Source organism: Lissotriton vulgaris, chromosome 4_1, assembly GCF_964263255.1.
Source record: "Lissotriton vulgaris chromosome 4_1, aLisVul1.2, whole genome shotgun sequence".
Lineage (NCBI taxonomy): Eukaryota > Metazoa > Chordata > Amphibia > Caudata > Salamandridae > Lissotriton > Lissotriton vulgaris.
In genome coordinates, this window is record NC_141691.1 from 58,321,761 (window position 1) to 58,338,105 (window position 16,345).

Genomic DNA, 16,345 nt, shown 5'->3' on the forward strand with positions numbered 1-16,345 from the left:
TGTGTGGTGTTTTTTGGTGGAATTTCTAGTTGAAGTACTGGACAGTGTAGCCTGTGGATATAGGCTGCATTATTTGTCTTTAAATTCTCTCTTAAGTGTCTTTGCAGTTTCTGCATTATTTTGACAACTTAAGAGATTATTTTTGATTGCCGGGGTCCACGCACATGGGCGGGACTATTCACTAGATTATGACTATACACAGAGATCCCCTACTACAGAACAAATGATGCCGTGAGTAGATGCATCTAGCGGATTAATGTTGTTGTCAGCACAATAAATGACATCCGCTTCCATTTCGCCGCTTAACATGCTCTAGTGGTGGGCTTTCTTGCCTCCTTTTTGATAGCCATACAGTCAGGAGGCAGGTTGAGGTAGCCAAATTCTAAGACCTCAGGAGCCAGATCGTCAGGTTGAGCTGTTGCGGATCTAGATGCTGAATGTCGCCATGGCTCTGCGTCAAAAGCCTGGGTGTGAGGTGCAGCCTTTGATGCGGTACCACGGAGAGTTCTAGAAACGTGGTGTACCATGGTTGGCGTGCCCATGTTGGAGCAACCAGGATGAGAGTCATTGAGTGTTGCTTCAGCTTGCGTGCCACCAGCGGTATCAGTGGTGCTGGGGGAAAAGCGTACGCAAATATGCCTGACCAGTTCATCCATATCACATTTCCCTGCGACTGTGGGTGTGAGAACCTGGCGGCAAAGCTTTGGCATTTTGCGTTTTCCCTTGTGGCGATCAGGTCTATCTCTGGATGACCCCACTGCTGGAAGTACGGTCGGAGTACTGATGGATGTATCTCCCACTGGTGCATCTGGTGGCTGTACCTGCTGAGCAGGTCCGCCATCTGATTGTCCTTGCCTGGGAGGTGTTCCGCCATGAGGAAGATGTTCCTTTGAATGGCCCACTTCCACATGCTCTAAGCCAGATGACAACTGTGGAGAGTGTGTACCTCCCTGCTTCTGTATGTAGTACATGGCTGTCATGTTGTCCGTCCGGATCAACACAACCTTGTTGCACAAATGTACTTTGAATGCTTTCATCGTCATGAAGATAGCCATCAGTTCCAGAAGGTTGATGTGCATCTTCTTCTGCTGTGCTGTCCATAGTCCCTGCACTGTGTAGTGGAGTACATGAGCTCCCCATCCCTGGAGAGAAGCGTCCGTCGTCAGTATGATCTGTGGCACAGGCTCCTGGAACGGTCGGCCCCTGCAAAGGTTTTGTGGATTCCACCAATACAGAGAGCTGTATGCGCGACTGGTCACCAACACTAGGTCTTTCAATTGTCTGTGAGCCTGATTCCACTGACGTGCTAAGCACTCCTGAAGCGGACGCATGTGTAGTCTCACGTGCGGCACTATGAAGATGCAGGAGGCCATTATGCCTATCAACTGCATGAACACTCGTGCTGGAAGCGAGTGTTGTGGTTTGAATTTCTGTATCAGCAATTGCATGCTGTTGATCCTCACTGAATTTGGCTGTGCTTTGGCTGCCAGAGTATTTATTGTTGCGCCCAGATACTGTTGTACGTGGGCGGGCTGAAGGTGGGACTTTGGATAATTCAGTGAAACCCAGATCGTGAAGAAGGTGAATGGTGTGGGACACGTGGGCGGCACATTGCTGGGCCGACTTTGCCTGGATAAGCCAGTCGTCCAGATAAGGGTAGACGTGAACGTTCTGTCTCCGTAGGTGTGCAGCCACTGTCGCCAGGCACTTGGTAAACACCCTGGGCGCCGTTGTCATTCCGAAAGAGAGGACCTTGAACTGATAATGCTGATTCTGAATGGTAAACCGGGGGTATTTTCTGTGTGACAGGTGTAGCGAAATATGGAAATATGCATCCATCCTTGAGATCTAGTGTTGCGAGGAAATCTCCCTGACTGAGCAACGGTAGAACCTGCTGTAATGTGAGCATGTGAAAGTGTTCTGATAGAATGTACTGGTTTAGGGGCCTGAGGTCCAGTATAGGTCTGAGGGACCCGTCCTTTTTTGGGATTAAGAAGTACAGCGAGTACACCCCTGTACCTCTTTCTTCCACAGGCACAAGCTCTATGGCTCCTTTTTGCAGCATGCTGACTACCTCCTGCTGCAATAAGTGTAAATGCTCTGTGGACATAGGACGGTGTCTTGGGGGTATGTTGGGTGGGGTGGATGTTAACTCCAGACAATAACCGTACTGGATAAGCTGCCTCACCCACCTGTCTGTAGTGATGGATTTCCAGACCGGCAGGAACTGTTGTAGTCTCCCCCCGACCGGTGTGGTATGGTCGGGGGGCATTGACAAGACGTCACTGTTTGTTAGTGGCGGAGGATCTGGAGCTGTTGTTTCCACAACCTCTGCCATTGGTGCTGTTTCCACGATAGCCACCCCTACTGTGTTTGTTGAAGGTGGTCTTCGTGCCTCCTTTACTGTATTGTGTCTGCTGGGACAGCTGGCTTCTGGAAGCTCCTCTATTGTTGGAGCGACGAAAAGAACCACCCCTGAACTGCTGCAACTGTAGAGCCCCCATAGACTTTGCAGTCTCAGTGTCCTTTTTAATTTTTTCTAAGGCGGTGTCCACCTCTGGGCCAAATAAGTGATCAGGGTTAACAGGCTGATTGAGAATGGTGGTTTGTATCTCGGGCTTGAAGCCGGAGATTCTCAGCCAGGCATGTCGCCGTAACATCACACTTGTATTAATCGCCCTGGCTGCAGTGTCTGCTGCGTCCAGCGCACACTTAATAGATGCGTTTGATATAAGTTTCCCTTCTTGTATTAGCATCTCTGCTGCCTCCTTATACTCATCTGGCAAGTGTTGTAACAGGGTCTCAAGGGTATCATAATGAGCCCTATCATATCTGGCTAAGAGTGCCTGTGTGTTGGAGATTTGCCAGATATTGGCAGCTTGAGCCGCCACCCTTTTCCCTGATGCTTCTAGCACTTTAGATTCTTTGTCAGGGGGAGAAGCATCACCCGTTGTTTGAGGGTTCGCCCTTTTACGAGCATTGGAAACAACTAGAGAGTCCAACGGCAACTGTCCTTTGATATACGTAGGGTCCACAGGTGCCGGTTTGTATTTCTTCTCAATTCTGGGGTTTATTACCCTTGCCCTTGTGGTCTCCTTAAAAATGTCTCCAGCATGTTTCAGGACACCTTCCAGCATGGGTAGAGTCTTGACAGTTCTCTCTGAGGTTGAGAAGGTGTCAAACAAGAAATCTTCTTCAATAGGGTCAGCATGGAGCTGGACATCATGATTTGATTCTTTGCTGCCCTCTCAATAAGTGCATTAAACGCAGCCGTTTCTTCCGTAGGCGATGTTTTAATAGCATAGACATGACTGTCTGGGGCAGTTTGTGGATCCCCTGGGTCAGCAGCGTCTGTCTAGGGTTCAGTGCGATCTTCTGGATCAGTGTCTACAGGATAACTGTAATCCTCATTGTCACCATCCCCTACCTCCACATCTGAGTATGTGGGTGAGATAGGAGCAGTGTCTTGTCCATGCGGTTGTATAGGTTCAAAAAGAAGAGGTGACTTAGCAGAATCCCTCTTTTTCGTCCATGGAATTTTATATGACTCTATAGACTGTTCTGGGGTGATCTTTCTTTTGAAAATGGAAAGTCTACCCGTCTCAGCGTCATTGAATTGCCTCGACTGATCTTCCTGCGGAGGCTGTCGATGCCTGGTGGCCACTTCTGTAGTTGTAGGCTTTGGCCCCATAGACACTTTCTTGCTCGATTCTACGCCCGTCTGTGGGGCGAACGCCTTAGGTACCACATTCGGCGGCAGTGTGAACTGGATGGGTGTCGACCACTTCGGAGGCTTACTGACCGTCTTCAGGGGCGGAGTAGCCTTCGGTCCGACAGTAGTAGCCTTCTCTTTAATGCGTTGCAGCGAGTCCGACACCTACTTCGAAAAAGAGGCTGATGGCTGTGTTGACTCGACGGGTACCTTCGAGACACTGGCCATCGTGGACTCGAGGTCTTTACTGCCTTTAGCCTTGTCGAGTCGACGTTTAGGATCGAGAACTTTGAGTTTCGAGTCCCTTGTTTGTGTTGACGGCCATCGGCACCGACTTCTTCGGGTCGACGCCCTTGACCAGCTTCTTCGGTGCCCCAGTCTTCGGTTCGACACTCTTTAGCGACCTCCCCGGGTAGATAACACTCTTCTGTTTTGTCGGTGTTGATGGTTCAGAGGTCTTCGATCCGACCAAAGTAATACGCACTTTTGGTTTCGATTTTGTTTCCAGTGCTTTCGGTTTTGTAGACACCGAAGCTTTTGGTTTCGATTGGCCAAAGGAAGGCTCGTTGTAAAATGTCCGTAGCCGGGCCTTGAGGCGAGGCAGTAGAACCAAACGTACGATCTTGGGTAAGGCCATGTGGCGATCCTCAACCTGAGCCTTATCGAGTGTTTTGGTCTCGGCCCCCGTACCAACGGTTGGACCTAGCTCCTCGCTCGAGCTATCTTTAACGGCCCCAAAGGCCTCATCGTCGTCTCCTACCTAGTCGACGACATCTTCAGTATCGACCATTTCCACATCTGCGTCGTAACTGGAGTCTATCTCCGATGCAGGATCAGACAGGTTCTCTTGAACTTCCTGCTAGACTCCATCATCCTCAGCATCGAATATGTTCACCGGGTCAGGTGCCGTCTGCTTGGCCTCCTTCAGCGCTGCGCGAAGGCGAATAGTCTTCTTTGAGCGGAACCGAGAACAAGCCATACAGCTGGCTTCATCGTGATCCGGAGACAGGCACTTGTTGCACACCGGGTGGACATCGATGTGAGGATACTTTGAGTTGCAAACGGGACATATCTTGAACGGGCTCCGTTCCATGATGGATCGTCGATAAGGCCTCTGGCGTCGACCGGGCCTTCAGTGCAGAAAAGCCACGCGGGTCCTCTTGAGGTCCGGCTCCGGAACAGAGCTGGAACAAGTACTGGGCACCGATCGCAAAGACAATACCGATGATAACTAAAGGCCTTTTGGCCAGAAAGAAAGTTTTTTATCGATTCCGAACTGGAGTTAACAAATATCCATCCGAACCCAATGGCAGGAAAAAAACAATCGGAGGATGGAGTGGATGCCCATGCGCACTGTAGTCCAGGGGAGGAGCCACCTATCTCGTGATACTTCGAAGACTCTTCCAGGACAACAATGTGCAATCATCCGGACCCAACACTAGGCGGCAATCTATGCACAGATATGAATTCAGCAGCCCACATGCCTCGAACCTACTGTTTTTTGACTGACATTCACTTTGTAATGCATTCATTTTTTACTTTCTTTCTCTGGTGGTTTAAGACAAGCCAAGACTGAAGCACTCAACTTCATTTATGCAGCCACTACTAAGAAATCTGTAGGGACCATATCATTGAGGAACTTGGGATGAGAGTCAACCTATCTAAATTTTATTTCCAGACTGCATTTGAGAGACCATAAAGAGAAGGGATTTTTTTTTAAATAAATCCCATCATAGGCTGCAGGAGTCCAGGTAAGAAAGCCACAGTAGGACGTGCTTGAGGATTTGCTTGTATTGTCTAAAAAATTATTGAAGTGCTAACTTGAGGCATAATCTGAAAACTGAATTTCTTCCCTTCCAAATTTGAGCTCACAGAAGGCTACAAGATCGTAAGAGACACTAATTGACAATTTCAACTAGGGTCTCTCTCACTAGTGTCTTATCAGTATTCAAGAAAATTGTGATAAATCAAGCCAATGACTGTAGACTCCGAGCTTGAAACAGAAGGCAAAAACCAGCACCATCTCCCTCTTATGGACTGGGAGTTTCATATCACGTCCAGCAAGATTTCTGTATCAAGAGGCCTATTGAGATTCTGCTCTGCAACTCTTGCAGAAATATCCAGGTGGCAACACCTCTGAACACATTGTTTTGTCATGCAGGGACCTAACACCTGTAATCCTAATCATTCTCCTTCAGTGTAATCTCCATGGAGTCATAAGTCCCTCCCATGTGCAGAACCAGGAGCGCTTTTTCCAAAGTCACATTTTGTGTATAGAACCTTTGCCTTACATCGGCAAGGCCAGGAAGTATTTGTGGCCTGAATGTCTAATTTAGCAGCCTAAAAACAGGCTATATTGTCAATTCCATGAACTTACTTTAAAAGATGATAGGCAAGACATACATCCTTTGTCACTAAAACAAAAGAAAAAATGGCATTAAAAACATACTTCATAAACCCTTTTTATTTTGTTTTAAAGTGAATGCTATGGAAGCATAGTGCAATGTAGTTGTATAGGTTGCAGCAATATATATATGGAAGACAATAGAACACTGCTTTTCAGGGTAGCCTGACCGCCACTGTTCCATCAAGCTCTGTACGCGACAGTTGAATCCGTTCTTTTTGATGCAGTAGATAACAGGAGAGTATAAACCAAACTATCTAGTCAGTCAGGGATGAAATGCCTATGATCTCAATGGAGGTTCTCCTGAAGTAACCATTCCTTCTAGGGATCTCCACGGGTAATCATAAGTACTAAATAAAAGCCAACTCATCCCCTAAACTGTGAGAGAAGAGAACGTGTATGAAAAGATACACAGAGCACTGTCCCTGGGTCTGGTTAGCATTACCCAGGGCACAATCAGTCAGTAACCACCAATATCAGTCAAAAAACAGAGGGGATTAGGACAAAGTCCTCTGTCCTCCTTTTGCATCAGAAAGTAACAGGAGTAGCAAACAGTCCTAACTTCTGATGCCTGCATCCTTTCTATAGCTCCCTCCTCCAAAAGTGGTCGAACTTGGAGAATGGGCAAGTGGTCCTCCAGAAATCATTGTGGTGTAGATGGCATGTTTGAAAGCATGGAAAGGAAGGCTGGCGTAGGCATGTTGAACAATTTGCAACACCCACCTGTTTGATGTGATGCCCTGCTATCCATGGAGGTAATAACTTATCTGTCCTCCATCATGGTGACAGTGTGCAAGTGACTTCAAAGTAAAGGGGTTTTGCAGCAGCAGTGAGGGTGGTGGGGGATTGGATAGTTCATTATCCTGGGGCTCTTGACTTAGGCAGACTCTGCTGTAAGCCTCTTCACAAGCATCGATAGTAGCAATGCAGAAACTGTTATGCAGACAGTGCTAGGGAAAGCGTATTGCTTAGCTCCTTTTGGCATGCTTTAATGCAGAGTCTGCCTTGATTTCAAAGAGATAGGGGCCTTAAAAAGGCATGTACTTTGCCGTACTTGCTCCCACCTTCTGGAACGACCTCCCCCTATCTTTAAGACTCTCTTCCTCCTACCTGGAGTTTCGGAGGTCACTAAAAACATTATTATTCCAGCAGGCTTTTGGCACTTAGCTATCCTATCACCACTAGCTCTCTTATTTCATTCTTTTAGGGACCTCACCAGCGCCATGAAACTGACTCAGTGTACGTGCGCTCTACAAGTTCTTTTTAAATTAAATTAAATTAAATGTCTGGTTGTGATTGCTGGACATCACTTGAGAATCCTATGCAAAATATCCAGGCATGATGCTGAAGCACTAGGTTAGTATCAAATGCCCAACCTAGATAGTTCATACTACCCAGGCTCAACCTAATTACATACTTTGGAGCATCCTAGTCATCTCGAATGATTTCTTGAAGACTGGTGCAAAGGTCCTCTGGCACCCACTGTGAAGATGTCCGCCACTATGTCCCAAAATGCATGCAAATAACACCGCAGGAGGCAATAAGAATTTGCAGCCCTCAGGGCAAAAAGCCTGCAGCATGAGAACATTCACTTTATAAATGCCTCCTTGTGCTTCAACTCGGTCTGTCGGGTTGGTTGGGACTTAAGTGTTCAGCCTACTGGTGCAGGCCTGAACTACGAGACTTTAAGATGCTTGGTCCTGCAGAAATAAAGATGGGTCACCCGGAGATGGTCTGTGTTTCTTGGCTATTTGGCGACTGACAGGAGGGCAAAATCATGGCTTTGCCCATGTGTGCTCTATTATAGGGGAGGAGAGGTTCTGCAGAGTTCTGCTTGGCTGCAATATGTCAGTGAGCAAGTTGCTAGCCTTTACTTCCACTGAGGAAACTGGAGGTCAAGTACTTTTCCTGCGTGCCTTATTACCATAGCAAATTAGACAGACTCATCTGTAGAAGAGCCGGGTGAAGGAGAATGCATGCAGTTTCAGGTGAGGTTTTGAGGCTGATGGGCCATTGAAAGTCAAGATACTGGATTCATCATCATATAGTCTTCAATGTCCACATCTTGTGGTTTCAGATCTAAAAATCTGCAATGTAGAAGAATCTCTTTTGAATCAGATTGTGGTTGAATGACTGAGAATGGTAGCTTAGGATTTGCTTGTGAGTCCTAATGAACTTCCTTCTAAATTACTGGTGTCGCTTCCGGCATCGATGGACTAGGCCCTGGCATAGGTCTTAGCACCATAATGGAAGTCAAAGCCAGGCCCCTGAATGGGGTCCAGAGGCAGTTGGCATCAGGGACAAATCTGCCAGCTGTAACCAGACTAGAGGCCTCCGATCCATGGGCCCCAAAGGCGCTTCAGTAGGGTTCAGCTGGATCTGACCTACTGCCGGGATGGGTTCTGAGACGGAAGAATGCAACTTTGAATGGTCGACAGGCAGTCGGAATCTGGGATGAATTCCCCGGCCGCAACCAGATCAAAGGCCAACTCGAATCCATGGGGCTTAAATGTGCTCCAGTGAGGTCTTGTAGGTTTCAGCTGGATTGGAACTAGTGCTGGGATGGGTTCCGAGGTGGAAGAATGCAACATTGAGGTACGCAGTCATCCCCACAACGTCTTTTGGGTAGCGAGGCAGGAAGAAGGAGAGACCTGTTTCGACTCCTTGTGCTTTTTTCCCCCCGACTTACCCGAGGACTTTGCATGTGATTCCTTCCTCTTGCACAGACTCTGGAACGCAACCATGAAATCAATCAAGAAAGGGCCTTCTGATGCTTTCTGCGGTGCTCAGCGATGTAGAGCTTGGCCATGAGGTCCTTAGTGGTCTTTAGGTTCATCTGAGCACTGCGATGCAAGATTTTGAGTCATCTAAACATTAGAGAAAGACCTTGTGAGGGTCTGTCAACGACATCTGTATGTGGCAATCTTTGCACGGTTAAAACCTGCAGTTCTGGCGGAATCATGTCACTTGCAAAGTTGGGAATTTCTTTAGAATAACTGTCAGGTGAAAAAAATTGAGGGAGCAAACTTCAGACCTGCATCAAAAGGCGCAGAAAAAAAGGATGGGTGGAAGTGGTGGTGACAGTATCCAGAGTGGGAAGGAGCCAACACAAAGCTGCATGATGCCACATACCGGCATGCTAGGGAACTGCTGAGAAAAATGGTTGTACCCATATGGCGCCAGAGGTATCAAATCTAAGGTTTCACATATCCATCAGTAAACTAGTATTATTTCAGCCAGAAGGGTTGATTACATGTCTTAATTTATCTCTGTACATCGGCCTTCTACAGGATAAAGTAATTTGCTTAATGAAGTTGCAACACTTCTCTCAAGAAACAGACAGCAAGGGAAGGGATGGCATACAACTGAAAAAGGAAAACTAAAAGCAAGAAATGCCATCTTCCTGATCTTACACTCGCGTCAAATCACTAAGTCATCATAAAACAAAGCAGCAGAAAGAAAACAAACCTACTGAACAACCAGAAACAAAACGCACTTAGTTCATCAATGCTAATGCATGGAAATGGCAGTTATAAGAAGCCTTTTTTAACCCATATGCACATGGATAATGTACCAGTATTAGTATTGTGCCTACCTAGCTGGGCAACAGCGCACTGGCCAGCTGGAGAGTACTGAGGGGTACAATAAAAGATCATTTACAACGAAGCATGAAAAAATGTTCGTTACATAACAGATCTCACTGCAGTGATTGGCAAATTGAAAAATCTATAGTTGTGTTTTGCACAAAATATTAAAAAGCATGACTTCTCAGCAAAACACAGATGAGAACAGCAGCGGAGACACTATGGTGTAAGTAAAAGAAAAGCTGATCTTAAGTTACGGTTAAGAAATGGAGGCAAGATTATATTGTTTCACAGTGGTTATTACTCTCTATTATATGAACCTTGCAGCTTTAGGTTATTACATTTTAAATATCTTGAAATATATTTAGGATAGTGGAGCATACATGTAAGCAATAGTAGAAGTGTTGGGACGAGAAGGTATGTTTTCCTGCCCCGAGTGCCCGACTTCATCTATATCTGGTATACAGATTTTATTTTGGCCGTTGAGTCAAGCTAACAAAGTGTGTGTACAGATGCTTAGGCCTCTCACCAGCTATGTGAGACTGAGTTATCCTGGTTCCTGGAGGGGCGATCCAGGTGTTAGATCTGGCATCTTCTGGTGTGGAGTCCCCTGTCTAAATTTGCTTCTCACCTCCTGTTTCTGACTATGTGCTGAACTTCGTGTTTGTTTATTTTAGCACTCTGGGCACTCTACCACTGTTGACTAGTGCTAAAGTGCATGTGTTCCATGTGTAAAACGTGATGGCACTTGGTTTCTCCATGATATTTGATTTACTAACAAGTCCTTAGTACAGTGTACTACATGTGCCCAGGGCCTGTATATCAAATGCTACTAGTAGGTCTGCAGTACTGAGTGTGCCACCCACCAGAGTCGCCCTTCAAACCTGCCTCAGGCCTGCCACTGCAGAACCTGTGTGGGCAGTTTACACTTTCGAGGTTGCGACACATTACCACCGCTGCGCAACGCATTGTCCCTGGGCATTTAAACTTCAACGACCTTGCTTTGCCTTAAGGAACAGGCGCATCACCTGCATCCGTGATGCCTCGGCTCCTCTGCGCCACACATAGTCTTCGATTTCCGACTCACCCAAGATACCAGAAGGGGTCTGTGTGACTCCTGAATTCGGCCCTTAATCAATCACTGTTGGATTGAACTTTTGAATTTGTCCCGGTCAAGTGCGACCAGATAGCCCCAGTTGAAGTATTGACTTCTAAGCATTGCATTTTTATCTAATCTTTAAAAATACATATCTTGACTAGCTTGTGTAGTTTGGCTTTTTGTCGTTTTGATCTTGTTTTACTCTGATAAATATTGGCTATTTTTCCTAACAGGATATGGAGTATCCTGCAAATCCGCCAAATCCTCCAAAAAGGGGCCACCATCACTGTCTGGTAACTTAGGTGCAAACTGCTTGGCAGAGTCCATTAAAGCATTGATATATACCTTCCCAAGAAGAATGTGGCATTACTAGACTTTAACGCCATACTTGAAGAAGCGAAAATCTTCTTGGCAGATTGCTCCAATTTCTTAAGAGTCTTTGTCCCCGGAGTTGTAAGGAACAACCCAGTCGACTTAAGAACAGGAAGCTTGCAGCACCAAACTTTCCCACGAAGGATGGGCAGTAAGAAAGGTAGGATCATTAGGAGCAGGCCTGTAACTCCTTGTCACAGTCCTTGAAACAGCAAAAGAAGGGTTTCTGGCACACATCCAGAATTGGCTATGTTAAAACCTAATTAAAAGGCAAAAGAGGTTCAACCACAGAAGGAGAATGCAACACCAAAATGCGAATATCTGACCAGATCCCACTCAGGGGAAGTGTCTAAACCACTGGTCCTTCGAAGGCCCTCGAATTCATTAACAGAGTTGTTGATCTCTTCTTCTGCCTTATCCTGCTGGTATTTCTCTTCCTCCAGCAGTTTTTGGGCTTCCCTGCGTGACCACATCTTCAGGATTGGGCCGGCGGCGCCAGAGACACCCGCATCAAAAGAGGACCCTCTGAAGTGGTCAACGGCGCCGCTCGAAGTCGCGAAGATGAAGGGCCACCAGATGACACCAGAGACACGGAAATCTGCGTCAAAAACCCCAGAGGCGGAAACTGCCATGACGGCGCAGTCAGCATAAAGGGCACGAAGGGTGGCTGGGCATAATGCTGAGGGATACCCAAATTAAAAGCAAGTAGACCCACAGGGCCAGACTTGCCATGCCACCTAGGCCCGGGAAAGAGTGGATAAGGAGCAAAGTCTGAATCCACTCGAGGCCACGTTTAAAGCAGAGGCTCCGGTACTGGTACAGGCAAAGCCACAGAGACAGAAGAAGACAATCTGGGCTCTGGTGAAACTATAGGTGCCGGAGAACCCCTTGGTGTCAGAGTGAGCCAAAGTCGTTTGAAGGGAAGGCGACAGCGAGACGGCATCCTTAGAATGATGCTGCGGAACCAGTGACCTCGATGCCCTACCCTTCGAAGATCGACATCAAGAACCATGCCTTTTCTTCTTGTGTTTCTTCAACTTCGAGGTCAATGACTTCGATTTTGACCACTTGCGACTCCTCTTTTCTCGCTCCTGCCACGAAGAGCTTAGCTTCACGCTCCTTCAGTGCCTTCGGGTTCATCTTCCGACAACTGAAACAGCCTCTGATGTCGTGGTGCGACAAGAGACATCAGAGACAGTCGTCATGAGGATCCTTGATGGACATATATTCCCCACATGGTGATAAGTCAGTTTCCTCGGTCCATCACTGTCTCGCACCCATTTTTTATTGGTTAGCAGCGGCGCATTTAAAATGTAATGAGAAGAAGTCTGAGATCCTTCTCTACGGAAAGTTTATTCCCAACTTTTAGGAATCTCTTTGGCGCCTGAGTTCCCTGTGCCGACTTCTGCTGGGAGGCCGGGAAGAAGTTGGGGGTGTGGTTCAACAAGAACCTTTCTTTTTTCACCCATATTAAGAAACTGACCGGCAACTGCTTCAGTCTTCTTAAGACCCTGGGGAAGGAGATGAAAAAACTTCCTCAGTCAGCAAGAGAAACTATCACCTGTGCACTCATTTTGTCCAGGCTAGATTAGGCAAATGCTCTTTTTGGGGGCACCCCGGGATTTCTGCTGAAAAGGCTCAAAGTGGTCCAGAACGCGGCAGCTAGACTTCTGCTGAGCATTTCCTACAGCAATAGCGTACGTTCTCTGCATTGGTTGCCCGTGGCAGAATGGGTGAAATTTAAATCGCTAGTATTGGCTCACCGAGCCTTGCATGGTCTCGGCCCATCCTACCTACAAAAACGCTTCTCTTTGTATGCTACACCCAGACAGCTACGCTCCTCATATTCTCGACTCGCTCAGGTTACCCGTTCTAAATACCAGAGGCTAGGTGGCAGCTTGCTGACAACGAAAGCCTCTATGGCTTGGAATTCACTACCCCCTGCTCCACGTAATACTCAAGATCTAACAGTATTCAAGAAAAACTTGAAAACCTACCGTTTTGCCTAAATGCACTTTCTCACCCTTTGCTAGGCACCGCGTTAGGAAACTAGTGAGTATCCAAGCGTGTTACAAAGTTAAACATAACACTCCCTACCAGGCTTAAATCCAGACTTCTTCAAAGTAGCCATCGCTCTGCTACTCCGAGAGAAGAAACAAAGTAATAATGAAACCAATTGGGGAGTCCAAAGAAAACCTTTACGCGTCGACAGCGCAGAAAAAAGGGAACTGAGGTCAGCACGCCATCAAGGTCTTCTTATGACTCTGATGACATCATACGGAGTCGCAAGCGGAACCGTGCCATTGTGACGGTTTAGTCGATGTGGGAGAGCTTGAAAAAACGTTTCAGTGGAATGCTGGCGCAGGGGTAATTCAAAAAGTGAGGAATCCACAGGCAGATGTATCCATCAGAAATTTTACCACCTCAGAAAACTTAATTCCCAACTATTTTCAACCATATGTAACCCTGCAAGCACCCCTGAAACTTCGTGTTCACCACCAAAGTCCTTCTGTCCACCATCCCTCACTTCTCGGTCACATCCACTCCTTTATAATTTGCCTGCAGCCTTCTCCATCGAGTCTGAGGTTTTAGATGAGCCTGCCAGTGTCATGAACTACAAATGATGGCACGCGCTGGGATCCAGCCACATGACATTAGTCCTGACCCAAACCTGCAACACCCCACACTCACACTGAGTGCCACCACTGAAGTTAAAGGAGCTTGGCTCCCTGCAACCTTGCCATCAGGAATCATTGGCCCTATAATGGCCACAGGGTAACAGAAGGAGGAAGCTGGTGCAATCCACCTGGTTTACCTTTGGGCACGAGCAATAAAAGCAAAGCTTCTGACAAAATGCTAGAAAGTATAAAGAGCACACAACGAGAATGAATAAAGGGCCAATGCAAACAAAATCATGATGAAGAAAAAAACTGGTGTGAATACTAATGCACATAAAACAGCATATTGACCATCTCAGTGACTGAGAAAGATGTAATGCAATACTGAGCGTCACACTTCCATGTCAACCGTTATTTCAGCACCACAAAAAAGCTGAGGAGCATAGGAGTGAGTTATAAAAACGAAGTTCTGTTGTGCCACGATGCCTCCTTGAGGCTCAACAATGAGCACATTTACTCGCACCTACACATTTAGCTGAAAATGAGTCAGGTTAACTAATCATTAGCATGGCAGCAACAATACTCTGATGATTTGGAACCTGCAGAGGAGCAAACTGTGTGCATGGAAAACACTATATCCGACATCCTTTCATGTGCTGTGAAGCTACAGCGAGACATGTTGAGGAGACGTGAAGAATGAGCTATCCTGTATTTATTTACAGGCTTCTGTGCAAAAACAAATCTCGATTGGGATAGTGCCTTGAAACCTTTCCACAGCGTTTTGTTTTGGATTCCAGCAGATCATACAGGATTATTTGAAACAGCGTTCAGTGCTGCAGTACTTCAGGTTCCCATGTCCAAGAAAAAGCAGCAACTGCGAAGCACACACCACCGACCCCCCTGCAAGCTCCCGGGGAGCTGCTCGCACTCTGCTCCGGACACTTACCCGATTGGACTCTATCATGCCGGTCCGGGCGTGGAATTTCACAGTTTTCAACCTTGCTCTCTCTTTCTTTTCCACCCTGTTCAGAAAGGAAGAGACAGTGAATAACACAAGTACCCACTTAGAGGCCAGCACCAGAGTACCACCTGCAGCAACAGCCTTTATTATTCATGCACAGCCCTGTGAAGTCTGCTGCAGCTCCACCGGTTCCTACCAAGCACGCATGCGCACATTCTGCTTTTAAAAGGAGCCCCATGTTTAATTAGGAGAAATTTGAAAAGTAAACTGGCCCTGCCTTTAGCTGGTGAGGGACTGTGCGTCTGGTGCTGATGACCTGGTGCACTATCTGCCGGGCCCCGGTAGGGCTGCACTCCGGTTCTATGCAGACCTAGAACCCACAGAAGCTCCAAGCTGTGTAAAGCATGTACAAAACTTGAGGACAGCTCCTTGAGCCATGAACTCATAGCCAGGCACTTATACCAGTACCAGTGACTACGCACATCACTCTAGCCCGCTCCTAGCTCCACAGACACTGCTCTGCCAAACTTTAAAAGAGCTGGTCTACAACTTTAGCATGGCATTCCAAATAGTCGTCATTTCCATTTCTGTTCAAATACATTCTTACCGATTTTCTGTTGCTTACATGACAGCAGCTATTTCAGCCAAGGACAAACTAAAACAAGATTTTGTAACGCCAGCAGGTCTCGCCTATTTAAGATCTAATGAGTTTGTCAATGTTTTTAGGTCTCGCGACCTATCAATGCGCGCAAGCGCATTGAGCGGAACGAGAATTCAAGTGCTCAAAATACTCGTGAAACCAAGGGTTTCGTTCGTGCGGTTTTCTTTGAGTTCACGTGAATCACGTGACCAAACAAGCAGTCGCATCAGCCTCCCTCCCTCCCTCCCTCCTAATTGCATTTTTTCACGGCCGCACAGCACATCAAAGGGCTTCCCCCAGCGTGTGCTGTGCGGCTTCTCCTCCCCTAATTATTCATGGCTGGCCGCTTCAGTTTCCCGGCCGCTCTTGGATTGAACCCTGTTTTCCTGCACCAAAGGTAATTCTAGCTCTCTCCTTCTCTAGCTTTCGCTCTCCACCTAACTAGCCCATCTATCTGTCTCCTCCAATCTACTTGCTCCCTGCTGCTAGTCTTCCGTGTCACTCTCTCTTCCCACGCGAGCCCACCTCCCACCCCTTCTGCCGCTCGCTCTCTTCCTCCTGTCGCCTCTCTCTCCTCTGGCACTGTCCTCTCGCCCCATACTTCCCCCTCTCTCCTACCGAGGCAGTCTGTGTGGGAGCACCGCAGGCCCCGGCGCACGTGCAGATAGCAGTGCATTATACTGCCTCGTAGGCTCACATGGAAAGCAGACTACGAAACGCAGTGCTCTCTCACCCGCAGCTGGGCAGCCAGTAAATTACAAGCAGGCAGTATGCAGATTTATTCTCCCGCCGTCTCTTCCTCCTCTCTCCCGCTGTCTCTTCCTCCTTTCGCCCGCTGTCTCTTCCTCCTATCTCCCACTGCCTCTCCTGTTTGTCTCACCCCCCAGAATTCCCTGCGTTTCTTATTTTTCATAAACACCGGATTGTCTCTTGCTCATGACTCTCACCTCGCTCC

The 16,345-nt window shown here is 47.3% G+C and overlaps 1 protein-coding gene across 4 annotated transcripts in view; it reads right to left on the bottom strand.

The window, feature by feature from the left end:
- The window catches only part of DLG3 (discs large MAGUK scaffold protein 3), a 2,000,883-nt gene that overhangs the window by 254,842 nt on the left and 1,729,696 nt on the right, over nucleotides 1-16,345 (bottom strand). For all 4 annotated transcript variants that reach the window (XM_086918303.1, XM_086918301.1, XM_086918300.1 and 1 more), the window contains one exon: nucleotides 14,736-14,811. In XM_086918303.1, coding sequence (XP_086774429.1) covers nucleotides 14,736-14,811 — 76 coding nt within the window. The remainder of the gene's footprint in view (nucleotides 1-14,735; nucleotides 14,812-16,345) is intronic.